The sequence below is a fragment of the Colossoma macropomum genome, unplaced genomic scaffold, assembly GCF_904425465.1.
Source record: "Colossoma macropomum unplaced genomic scaffold, Colossoma_macropomum, whole genome shotgun sequence".
NCBI classification, from domain to species: domain Eukaryota; kingdom Metazoa; phylum Chordata; class Actinopteri; order Characiformes; family Serrasalmidae; genus Colossoma; species Colossoma macropomum.
The window spans coordinates 11,378,726-11,391,795 of record NW_023494789.1 but is presented as its reverse complement, the minus strand read 5'-3'; the positions used below and the strand labels follow the sequence as shown (position 1 = coordinate 11,391,795).

General features: G+C 38.1%; 1 protein-coding gene across 1 annotated transcript; it reads left to right on the top strand.

Moving 5' to 3' along the window:
• The first annotated feature begins 1,824 nt into the window (after window positions 1-1,824).
• LOC118807898 (heme oxygenase-like) lies at window positions 1,825-7,474 on the top strand. The gene is made up of 7 exons (XM_036570078.1): window positions 1,825-1,956; window positions 2,851-2,906; window positions 3,407-3,518; window positions 3,781-3,996; window positions 4,279-4,551; window positions 4,860-4,947; window positions 6,207-7,474. The coding sequence occupies exons 2-7, from the start codon at window positions 2,854-2,856 to the stop codon at window positions 6,326-6,328; spliced, it is 864 nt and encodes a 287-aa protein (XP_036425971.1). The 5' UTR covers window positions 1,825-1,956; window positions 2,851-2,853; the 3' UTR covers window positions 6,329-7,474.
• Window positions 7,475-13,070: the final 5,596 nt, after the last annotated feature.

Genomic DNA, 13,070 nt, shown 5'->3' with positions numbered 1-13,070 from the left:
TTGTGAAACTGGAGACAAATTTGATATTCACTGTCGACGCATTAAACCTTTTTCTTTCTCTTCTATTTTTATTTATTTACATCACTTTAAAATGCCAGCTGCTCTTTACACATTGTGAACATTTCGCAATGAATGGATCAATGAAAACAGTCAAAAATTACTTAATAAATAACATTTCATTACTTTCATTGAGGAACACTTTTAATTTCCCTGTAAATCACCATTTTGGAGGCTTCGTTACGATCGCTAAGTGTCCTCAATAGTCAGGAAACAATGGCTTCAGTACTTTTCTGGAAGTGAATGATTCAAACTGAATAAATCACCTGTTCTGAACATGCTGGTGTGCACGAGCGTGTGAGGTGGACACAGTGGTCAGTCCTGTGGACCAGTATGCTAGTCATTACACGTAAATTTCAGGCAGCCAACTGTTTCATGTTTTGAAGCCAAAAGCCTTGTTGCTTAGCCCAGCATTAGAGTTAAAGGTGGGCACAGTGTAGGCCTAAGCCTTTTCTGCTGCGCCAAACCACCTGCCAAATGGACTCTGCCTGCCATTTAGCAAACTGCTTGTTAACGGCTGATAAATTCTGCTACAGTAAACAGCATAATGTCAAACACATCTGCTTTTCTTCTGTGCTCACAGTTCATGCTGGTTACCACATGTGTACTTTTCCACTCAGAGTGTCAATATTAGTGAGCACGTAAGGTCTTGTGACTTGATGAGTCTCTCTGCTCATAAATAAAGTAATGAACTGAATATGTTATAATATGTTTTAACACCAGAGACCACCTGTCATTTCTGTAATCCCCAGTTAAAATGGCCTTTAAGTACAAGTTAGTCAATTTTCAATGTCAGGAAAACTTTTCAGGCGACTTGCTTTCAGTTTTTTTCAAGAACTCTCCAGGGATGTTTTTTCCACACCTCCAAAGTTCAGTCACAGAAGTTGGTTGCATTTCTATTTCTCACAATACAAACACATTCAGTGATGCTGACGTCTGGACTCCTCTGGCCAGTCTTAAAACAGTAATAAGCCGCACTTACTGGCCATTTTGACTGGAAATTAATTCTGTATATTGCCAACACATAACAGTCTATTGTGTTTTCATAGGAGGCGAGAGAATAAGGAAGTATGTGGACACTTTGTCTAATTATTGAGTACAGCTGTTTGAGCCACACTTGTTATTGAAAACGGGTGTATAAAATCAAGCACATAGCCTTGCAATCGCCAAAGACAAACACTGGCAGTAGAATGGGTCATACTGAAGAACTCAGTGGAGGCTGTTATAGCCTGAAAGGGGGGGCAACTCCATATTCATGCCCATGGTTTTAGAATGTGATGTCCAGTAAGCTCAAATAGGGCTGATGGTCATGTGTCCATGCACTTTTGGCCATATAGTGTATAATATGACTTTATTCTTATTACCAAATACTTACATAAGAACAAAGTTAGAGAAACATTTGCTAGATTAAACTTTGACATTGCAACAAATCACAACATATTCTTGCAGTATTATGAGCTCAATGCATGTATGATGTGTCTTTTCACTCTTCATCTATTTTGTATTGTAGTTCTTGTTTATATCTGATAAATCTGTAAGCGCAGCCACGTTTATACTAGAGAATGTACTGTGTCATGGTTAGCCTTCAGCTCCGCCTCTCTCCTGCCTCTGTCCGTAGAATGTTCTGTGTCATGATTAGTGCTGATCCCTCCCTCTTCTTCTCCCTTCCTCTGTTCTCAGGCTGTGCGGTGTCATGGTTAGTGGTGAGCCCTCCCTCTGTCTTTGTTCTGGCCTCATTGCTACATCCTGTTTCTCTCAGCTGAGCAGGGAGGGGGGCAGAGAGTAGAAGGAGTATAAAAGAGAGAGCAGCTCACTGTGTTCCAAACTCAGAGGATCTCAGAGAGCGATACTGAAACTGAAAAGCCATTCAGCTGATATAAAGCTCAATCAGAAGACTTAGTAAGTAGCCGTTTTACTATTTTTTACACATACTTACAGATCATGTGTTTTTCAGACATGCTGATTTTACTAATGATTAGTTTTAACATGCAGTTTTTACTTTGTAAAGAAGTTCATTTAACACTTTCAGACTTACTAATTCTCCTACTGTTTAGTTTTAACTTGTACTTTTAACTGAATCAGGGATGTTTTTTTAAATGGTAGAGCAAGCATCACACTGAACACTCTCTCTACCAGTCAAAGGGGAATTCCACAGTGCTTTCAAAATTTCTGCATAATTAAATCATTAAGATATTAACAGTCATTCAAGGTAATTTAATGTGTAATGTTCTGTTTCTGTAGACAAACATACTAAGTCTGGATTTTCACAGTGGTAGTGATAGGAACCAGACAGCTGAAGAGTTTATTGTTTCTAAAAGCTCCCTCACAGAAAGATACTACATGAAATGCTTACAAATATGCTGTCTGATGCTATTGTTTTACTGCACTTTTGGCCTAAAACATGTTCATGGCAGAGAAGTACTAACATTTTAAGGCCAAAGAAACCTTATGTTTTCATATTTAACACTATTTTACCATCACCGGCACTACATATAAAGCTCAGAAGACACTTGTAGGTTTACTAATCACTTTAACTAGTAAATATAATGTCTATATTTGTGCTGTGGACATTGTCACCCCTGGTTACTATCACCATATCTCAATAATTGAATTCTGGAGAAATTTGGAAAAATCAGCGGAATTCCTCTTCAAGTTCATGCTTTTGGGAATCTGGAGCTTTAGGCTTACTGATAGCACTCATGTACACTCACTGTAAGATGCTGAAATACTGAGGTTTAGCAGAGATTATGCAATGAAGCAGTTTTAAGTAGCTAATCTTGTTTTTCTTCACAGAAAATGGAAGTAGATAAGAAGAGTCTGCAGACTGAGAAGACCCAGATCACAGACTGGTAAATGCAAAATTAATCAAACAAATAAGTATAAATAAATACATCTTGTTGCTGTTAGAACAAACCCTTGTATTTCCAATAAGGTAACTATGGAAAAAATTCCGCTTAACTTTTAATGGAAGTGAATACACAGAAATGTTTGTCTAATTTTGGATAATTTCTGTTGGTCTTGTTGCGACAATATATAAAGTTTATCTCCATTTTGATCAATTTTTATTTTTCAACACCATTTGAACACAGCAACTGCACTGTGTATGATGATTCATGACAAACAGACCAGAAGAAATGCTCTAAAATCTTTTGTAATACAACTTCTCATTAACTTGTTAAAAGTTACGACCATTTTTGGCCTCACCTATTAAGTCACCATTTTGGAGATCCTTATTTTGAGCAGCGATGATGTGCTTATACATATATACTAAGTTCAGTGATATTAGAGCTTAATATAGTTCTATGAGTGAGCTGATTGTTAACGTGGCTTTGGATCTCTCTCTCTACAGTGATCTGTCCGAGCAGATAAAAGCAGCGACTAAAGAAAGCCACAGCCGAGCTGAGAACACGCAGCTGATGCTGGCCTACCAGAGGGGACAGGTCACTCTGCCACAGTATAAGGTCAGCCATCCGCCTGGACTCACTCATCAGCTCACTCATCACAATTACAACTCATTTCAGCCTGGACTGCGTTTTAAAGGAGGCATAATACAGGGCAGCCAATCAGAACAGAGCTTGTTCACATATATATCAGTCTTAAAGACACAGTAACAATAACAGCCTGTTTAATTGTAAGGGATAAAGAGAAGGTCAGCATCTTCAAAGCATCTACAGTGGACTCTCAAAATGAAGTGTAAACTAATGCCACTTTCTCTCTCTTCAGCTGCTGCTGTGTTCTCTGTATAAGATCTACGAGGCTCTGGAAGAGGAACTGGACAGGAACTGCTCACATGATGGTGTTGCACCGATTTACTTCCCCCAGGAACTGGCCAGGCTGGAGTCCCTCAAGAAGGACCTGGAGCATTTCTATGGTCAGAACTGGAGAGAGCAGCTTGTTGTACCAGCCGCTACACTGAGATACGCTCAGAGACTGAGAGAGGTACCAGATAAATCACAACCGAAAGCTTTTGAAGTTGATTTTTAACATGCAGCACCTAAAGTAGATCCTTATGGCGTAAACCAATTTCTTGGGGGGTGGAGTTTTGAAGTGTTTTATAATTATCTATGAGGAATTCCCTTTTAAACATCAGCATCGGGTCTGCGATTATATGGCCTGGCACTGTACCTACAACAATTAGTATACAAATAAAAAACTAATGATCTGAGGATACTTAGTAAAATGTGCATTTTATTTAAATCTCCTCATTTTATTCCTTCTTAGATTGGTAAGGATTATCCTGAGTACCTGGTGGCTCACGCTTACACTCGTTACCTTGGCGACCTGTCAGGTGGCCAGGTGTTGGGCCGCATTACCCAGAAGTCTTTGGGGCTGAAGAGCGGAGAGGGCTTGGCGTTCTTCACGTTCCCAGCCGTGAGCAGCCCGAATTTGTTCAAGCAGCTGTACAGGAGCAGAATGAACAGCATTGAGCTGACGGGGGAGCAGAGAGAGGGCGTGCTGCAGGAGGCCATCAGAGCCTTCCAGTTCAACATCGAGGTTAGAACACTGCTTCAGTTAGAAAACTAGTGAACCCCTTATTATTCAGTTATTAATCTTGAGGCTTGTTCAAAAACTACTATGAATTATTCAGTAACTACTATTGCTATTAGACTAACAGTTAAAGAACTGAAGAGTGGACACATATCCAGAGTTTAGGGGCTTTTATAAGTGATACAGTTTAATAACAAACTCATGTTTTCAGAATGTTTATGCTGTACTATCTCTAAAAGATATTTTGATGCACTTCATGATGCAGCCCTCTAAGAGATTCAGTAACTTGAATGTGTTTGCTTTTGCCTTTTCAGGTGTTTGATGAACTACAGAACTTGCTGAGCATCTCAGAGACGAACGAGCTCAGGCAGAGACACAAAACGCCCAGCACAAAGACTCCAGGTAAAAACACATACAAGCTGTGGAAATTCAGCCATAATTAATTAATTAATTAATTAATGCAGCATGTTAATTCTGCAGATCTCTTATATCTCTGACCGATTTAATTACGAGTCATTAGAAAATCATTCAGTACATCATGACATCTCAAATTTAAATTTGATTTAATTATTTTTTACAAATACACTGAATACAATTGCAACTGGAGGATCTATTTACACAATAGTTCACTGACAATAAAAACTAAAGCCCGGCTGATATCGGTTGGTTAATAGCATTAATAGCCGATATTGACGGCCCACATTATTATCGCATAATGCACCAATAATTACTGACTTTTTTGGTTGCATCATTACTGGGATTCAAACTTGCATCTTCCGCTGATAAGGCAAATCCTAATAACAGCAAAAGAACCTAATATGAGTCACCCTCTGCTTAACTATGTCCCAGCAATACAGGCTGAACTGGTGAACCTAAGCCCAAAAACGCAATCATTGTTAAAATGGCAAAAACATGTAAAATATGTCTAAACATAACCTTCAGCATGAGAGTCATTCAAACATGTTTTTATGAAGAGAACTAGCGAAAAATAAGCTAATTTACATAAAACCAAAACTGCGAAGAATTCTGGGTGGGTCCTCCCACAGTGCTACAGGATGAATATTATAAAGGACTGTGACCATCCGCTGTTTATTTCTCACAATTGCAAACTGACACATATTCAATATCCAAAAGCACTGTTAAAACTGTTGCAGTATAGATTAACAGTATAGATAGATAAAATAAAATTATATCAGCCGTTATCTGTACTGTACTTTTAGACTTCAATAAAAACAATACACCAAGCTTTTATGGGTAAAATGAATGAATGAACTATATTATTCAATTCAGTATGATACAATCGTATCTCGAATCAATAAATTTTCCGATACAGTAAAAATAATGGCTGATAATGTGCCTTTACATGCCTGTACAATAATTTTCAGTTTATTAGAGTATTTAAAATGACAAAAATACAATATTTAAAACCTTTTATAATCTAATGTTCTAGGCACAAGCTAATATGTTAAACCTAAGCAAGTACACCTGCCAACACTAAGCTAACATGCTAGTCGTGTTACAAAATATGATTCAATACAATACACTGTGATACAATTCAGTACAATATGATATGTTGTACTGTTACATCTCAACAAGCTTTATGCAAGTGATGCATGGACACTTTTTATTAACCCTTCCTCTCTCTCTCTTTTGTTCTGCAGAAGCCAAATCAGCCCAGAGTTTGCACCTGTCCCCCTATCTGGCCTCCAGCTCTCAGCTGCTCAGGATGCTCCTCGGAGTGTGCGTAGCTCTGGCAGTCGGCATGGGAATCTATGCATTTTAATCACACTCAGCTTCTGGCTGTGCCACATGTAAAGTACTGTATACTATGTTAATGGTTATTGTAGATAAACTGTACAGTTACCCGCTGACTGGCGGTGGGTGAAGCTTTCCAGGAGCTCCAGGATCAGGAGTCATCTTTGTACAATTCCAGCCTGATGCAATTGTCTCAAATGCACTTTTAACAAGACGTGGACCCCAGTTTAATACTTTTTCAACATGCCCTCACCAACTTCGCCTCACCACCAAGAAGCATGTCACACCTGTGCTACACAAGCGGCCTTTCACAGCAGAAGGGGAGGAGGGGAACACCCTCACCCGTGGCTACGTTAGCCTAAGTTAGCCATACAAACGTTGTAATGCAAAACCTTTTTTTGAGGAGTTTGAACATAACCTACATAAATTTAGTGAATTATTTTCTTTTTCTGCCTGTAAGTTTGGTTTGAAATCATGCTGCACTGCCTTACTTCTCTGTAACTGCTAGCTGTGTAGCCTTTAGCGTTAGCAAGTTAGCAAGTTTGCTGACTGAAACCCAGTGTGAACATAGCAGCTTGAATATTATGATTTAGAAATATGAAGCGTTTTAACGTGTTTTATTGCTATGGCTTATGAACAGCTTTGTCCACCAAGTTTTTGGGGTTTGAAAAGGGAAATGTGTGATTTCTGGGCAGGTTTCTCAGTCCCTCACCCTTCTGTAGGCAGTACTCAAGCTAATAAAGTAAAGGAATGGCCATAAGATGGCTGAAATGGTGGGGCCAGGTGGACGATGGCATGCTTTAGAATGGGGTCAGATTGTGTATACTCTGTGTAGTTGTTAGCAAAGATTTTTTTATCAGTTTGTTCTCTGATTATCAATCCTGCACTTTCTTAATGAAGAGCTCAGTAACGAAACTGGGCTGAGAGGTAATATGCACTTGTTACTGTATTATGGTATGATACAGATAGTTTTCTGTACTGGATATAGAAGTGTGTGAATGTGTACGGTTATAAGAAGGCCTATTGTGGTGTGCATTATTACATAACAGATAAATGCAATTTCAGTAATGTGCATTTTGAAATGATGTAAATCTTGAATACCTGTACATTTTTTGATAGACATACATATTTGCCTTTTTTTAAGAAAATAAAAGATTAAAGCAAAGTAAAACTTTGTGTATTGATTTGTTTGAAGCTTAGAAATGTTCAAAAACATACCATTCACTTCCCAGTCCATACAGTTCATATACTGAAGCTAAGCTGCAAAAACAGCCTGTTTCATTATAAGAAATAAAGAGAGACTGGAAAACGGTCAAGTGGAAAGGAATTATGGGTATTTCAGTACACAAAGACCATAGAGATGTTCTCTGGTAAAGAAATGTAGAAAAATATAGGATATGAGGCCTTTAAAAGAATTGGGCCTCCTAACAACCATGCAAGACCTGGTAGACACCAAAACTGTCCCCATCAGATAAACAGCACTTAAAGCTTTCATCTTTGAGAGAGAGGAGAAAATTAAGCTGCTTCAAATCTGAAAACATCCACAGGTGTTTCTGTCCATCCTTCCACTGTGAGAAGACAACTCAGTGCTATGGGTCTGAAAGGATTTGTAGCTGTCAAGAAGCTCTAACTGAGAAAAGGAGACAGATACATCAAACAAAGAAGCTGAACAGTGGACTGACCAGACCTCAACATCACTGAATGTGTTTGGGATCAATTGGATTGTGAGAAGCAGAAATGCAACCAACTTCGAAGACTGAACTTTGGAGGTGTGGAAAAATATCTTTGCAGATTTCTTTGAAAAAGCTGAAAGTCAGTCTCTAAACCAAACAATCAGGTAAGACTGCATGAACTGTGGGTGTGTTAAAAGAGGCTGAAAACTGAAACAAAAGCTTGCAGGATGAAGAATGGATGTGGGTTTCCTTTAGAAAAAAAGTGTATCTAGAGATAAGAGCCTGAATGTGTAGTCATCGCTTTCTCTGGTCTCTTGTAAAAGATGACCCCAAATGGCCACCAGTATTCTAGAGTAGTACTCCAAAAGGACTAGTATGTTCAAAATCAAAGTATCAACTAAAAATAGTAGACAAAAGTGGCCAGATGTTGTGCTGTTCAGTTCAACTCTGAAGTACATGAACACTGGGCACTATTCAGCCCCATAATTCCAGCAAAACTTTGAGAAAAATAGTGGATATTCTTAAGAACACAACATATTGTCACTATGAAATGGTGACTATATAGAATTAAAAGGGAATTTAGCTGATTTTGCAAATATTCCGCATTATTAAACCATTAAGATGTAAACAAAGCCATTCAGAGTGGTTTGGTGTGAAATGCTCCATTCTACAGAAATTTACTGAGTCACAATTGTTCACAGTGGTGATGATAGGAACCAGACATCTTAAGTGACCAAATACTACATTACAGAGAGTTTCTTATATAAAATGGTCACAAACACATTGAGGCAATGTTTTAGGCTTTTGGCCTAAAAACATATTTTTAAAATACATTTATATCAGAGAGGTTCATGCAGGGGGTTAAAAGCCAAAATAGACCCCAAAGAAAGCTTCAGTTCAGAAAACAAAAAACAGTATTTTTCATCAACATTACACATAAAACTCAGAAGACGTGTAGGTTTACTGGTGGTTTTGGATAGTAAATAAAATAGCTATATTTGGGTTGTAGATATTGTGACTCCTGGTTCCTATCACCATCACTGTAAAGAAATCTGAGGCAGTAAGCTTCTCTACACTGAACCATTTCAGACCAAACCACTCTCTGACTTTGCTTACATCTCGACCATTAAATTATATTGAATATTTAAGAGATTGCGGAATTCCCCTTTAACGTACGACATGATTTTTGACCATTTCTACTGATCCATTCATCATGGAATGATCACACAGTGTAAAGTTGGTGTAAATAAATACATGAGGTTTTGATATGACAGTAATGATGTGATACAGAAATAGTAATGCGATTACTTTATGTTCATCAGAGTGTTTCTTCTTGGCACAGGCTGGCTGACACCAGATGTTGAGAAGGCCCCCAGAGGCGCATTCAAATTTATGCTCCACATCAACCAGCATAAAACCATGCAGCCCTTCACCGTCCAGCTGAAACATGTTCTTGTCTCGATAGAGGCGGTGGAGTGCTGCAGTTATATAGCTCATCAAAGCACCATGCCTGTCTTCGTCCACCCACAAGATCTTTTATCTACAGCTCTGCTGATTCTCTTTCTCTCCGGTTGTTTTGAAGTCACTGCATCCCTTTTTGAAGGCAGCCATCCTTGAAAAAACGTCAGCCGAACATAAGGGTCAGCGTCGTTTAGACCAAGAATACTGAACGTGATACGGTAGTCCTTCCTCCAGGCTCTGGTGTTTTTCACAAGTATGGTGAAGATCAAACACAGGCAGATGTTTAAAATAAGTCTGGCAGACTACATCACCGGCAGATTGATATAGTAATAAAGTGCCTGTACAGCTGGTAAACAGGGATATGTGATATATCAGCAGCCAACACCCTGTTTGCCAATAAATAGGAAAATGTAACTATGATTTTAAAAATAAAAGTGCTACAAAGGCTTCTTAGCAGCAATTCTATAGTAGAACCACTTCTACATAATTTAATAGCTGAGAGGTAAACAAAGTAATTCTGAGTGGTTTCATGTGAAATGGTTCATTATAGAGAAGCTTACAGACTCTGATTTCTTTACATTGGTAGTGATAGGAACCAGGGGTCACCATGTCTACAACACAAATATAGCTATTTTATTTACAATTAAAAATGACAGGTTTGATATATATTTGAGATATAAATCTGTCAGACATCAGACAGCATATTTGTAACCATTTCATGTAATAACTTTCTGTGAGGGAGCATTTAGATGCATTAAACACTTTGAATGTCTGGTTCCTATCACCACCACTGTGAACAGTTCTCTTAGTAAGTTTCTCTAGAATGCCACATTTTGCATCAAAACACTCTGAAAGCCCTTTTTTACATCTTAACAGTTTAATTATGCTGTAATTTGGAGTTTTGGCGATTTGAAGACCTCTCTGGTGAAAATGTGTAATTGCACACAAGGCACAAAAGAGCATTTTGTAACGTGGGTTGGGGTCTCGGACACCTTCCGGGAGGATGACTCTTCACCAGTATAATAAAGGTTTTACATTTGAGATCTAAACATTGAGCTGGACCTTCTTTTTGAGTCCATTGAGTGACATGAAGGCGTAAAGATGAAGGCGTATGACTTGGTCCGAAGGTATTACAGGGCGACTCACAGCAGCACATGCACATCATATTTGTGTGTGTTTCGTTCTCTTCAACAAAAAATCTCACATAGTGCAGCTTTAAGGTTTCTTCCATATGTTGTTGATTGAAGGGGTCTTTATTGAAACAAAACAGGTTCTTCTAAGGCATTGCTCCAAAGAACCCATATTGAATTTCTGTCAATAATGACAAAAGATATTTTGGTGACCCATTCTGGCTCACATACTGATACATAAGTCATGTTTTGATGCTGCAGAGTCAAAGTGTTTTCAGCAGAGGATGCCAGAATTGCAGTTCGCAACAAAAATTTGGCTGAGAAAGAGCTGACGGGAAAACACTTTAAACACTTTAATACCAGTAATGTAATTAGTCATTTAAAACCTCATGATTTCAGTGGTAGCTTAATGAATATGAGGCATTTAGCATTTGGACTGCGCAACATGGCAATATTTATCGTTATTCATAAATTACATCAAAATGTGTCACAACATGCTTTTTTGAGTGTATCATGAATATCATCAGTTCTTAAAAAACATTTCCCAACTGCATGTTTGATTACAAAGAGAGCATAATTAGTCCTGTTTAATTGGATTTACTGAAGCACAGTATATGAAATATTTAATATAAATCATTGCGCTTATAGTTTTTGATATTACTTTATGAACTGTCAAGCATTAGCGTCTTTAACCTGTTTTGATCTCAATGTACTCCATATATTCATTATAGCATAAACATGTTTACAAAGTTAAAAAGTAAAAGTTTCAGTTATTGTTATCGGCAGCGGCACAACAGAGCATTAGTTATCACTTAGCAACTGTTCAGCTGAGAAGCTTGTATCAGTACATTCCTACTGGATGTTGGAATTCAGACAGATATGATGCCATTTTGCTCAGCCTGGACAATTCCCCTAGACAAATAACAAAGCAGTTCACGTAACTGCAGACAAAAGATCAAGTTGTTCCACAGAAAAACAAAAACAAACAGTGAAGAGTGACTTCAGTCCGCTGCCTACGACATAAGCAGATCATTCAATCACAACACACTGCAGAGACACTGGCTGTTTATTTCTGCTAACTGGAAGATTGTCCCTATAATAAATTACATTATGATTTTATGGGTTTCTGATTCCCGGACAAAAACAGCCTGAATTGCCCAATAACTGAAAGTCTATAAATCAAAACAATTTATTAAAGAAGCAGCTTCTCAGACGCAAAAGTGGACGCAGCAGAAACGTTAGCATCAGCTTGTGCACTTGCTGTTGGACATTGAGTAATGGGAATTATCTATAAAAACATGCAATGAAAAAAGCAATGCTCTGAAACAGCTATTTATTTATGTGTACATCATTTCAACATGAATAAAATATATTACACTGAAATAATTGTGTTCATGTTATACTAATGTGGCACCAGTAGCCTATACACAACACAGAAACTCGTACTGAGGCGCTCGTGGACATTAGAATGAAACTTGTGGTGGTCATTTGGTGATGAAACCTTCTTACAGGATGAAGGTTTCTGTATTTAGCACTGCTATAATAGGGCTTTGAGCAACAATGAATCCAGTGGCAGCTACGGTGGCCAGAACAAACCCTATGCTGTTCTGCACATGCATAAATTGCTTCTTCCAGCCGCTGTGGGCTGCTGCTCTGCACTGCAGAAACCTCAGTTTGCTGTAGTCACTAAAATGTGAGGTGTGAGTTAATATCATACTTTTCTAGTGTGTTAAATTAGAAGTTTATTTACATTAGATAACATCAGTGAGTGTGTTTACATGCACTCAATAATCCAATCATAATCAGATTTCTGCAGTTATCTGATTATTCAATCGGTCACGTAAACAACACAATTTCTTAGATCGGAGTAAGGTCTAGGAATCTGATTAAGAAATCCGATAAAGAAAGCTGGATTTTAACTCAGTAATCAGATTTCTCAGTGCATGTCAACTCTTACTCTGATTTCTTTCGGAATTCTCAGTCTGCGCATGTGCGAAATCAGGCAGCGGTACCAGAAATAAGCAAGCAGCGTTGTTGCACGATGCAGCAAAACACTTTTGGAGTGACACTGAAACCAACTACATGCTTGACGAAATGAAGGATTGAAATTTTTTTCCTCTTCTAGATGATGTATGTTCATATTTTCAGGTAAAGTGGCACAACGTTTAAAAAAAAGTTGCAGCAGTTTTACATTATGTTTACGTTACATGTTCTGCTGTGAGTTTATTGGCTGGTTGCAAAGTAGAATCCGATTACTGTCTGACTCATGTGGACATGGAGTTTCCCATTATCTAATTACTCAAGTGCATGTAAACGCGTTGATTGTATCACTGACAAAATCTGATTTTCTGCAGTTATCGGATTATTAAGTGCATGTAAACGGACTCATTGCTCCTTCAGTAAATTCAGAGCATTTTTTTAAAGTTACGGATTATTTCAGTATTTTTCTACTTATTTTTGATATGTTGTCAGGTGAGCAAATACAACAGTGAAACGCTCTGTTTTG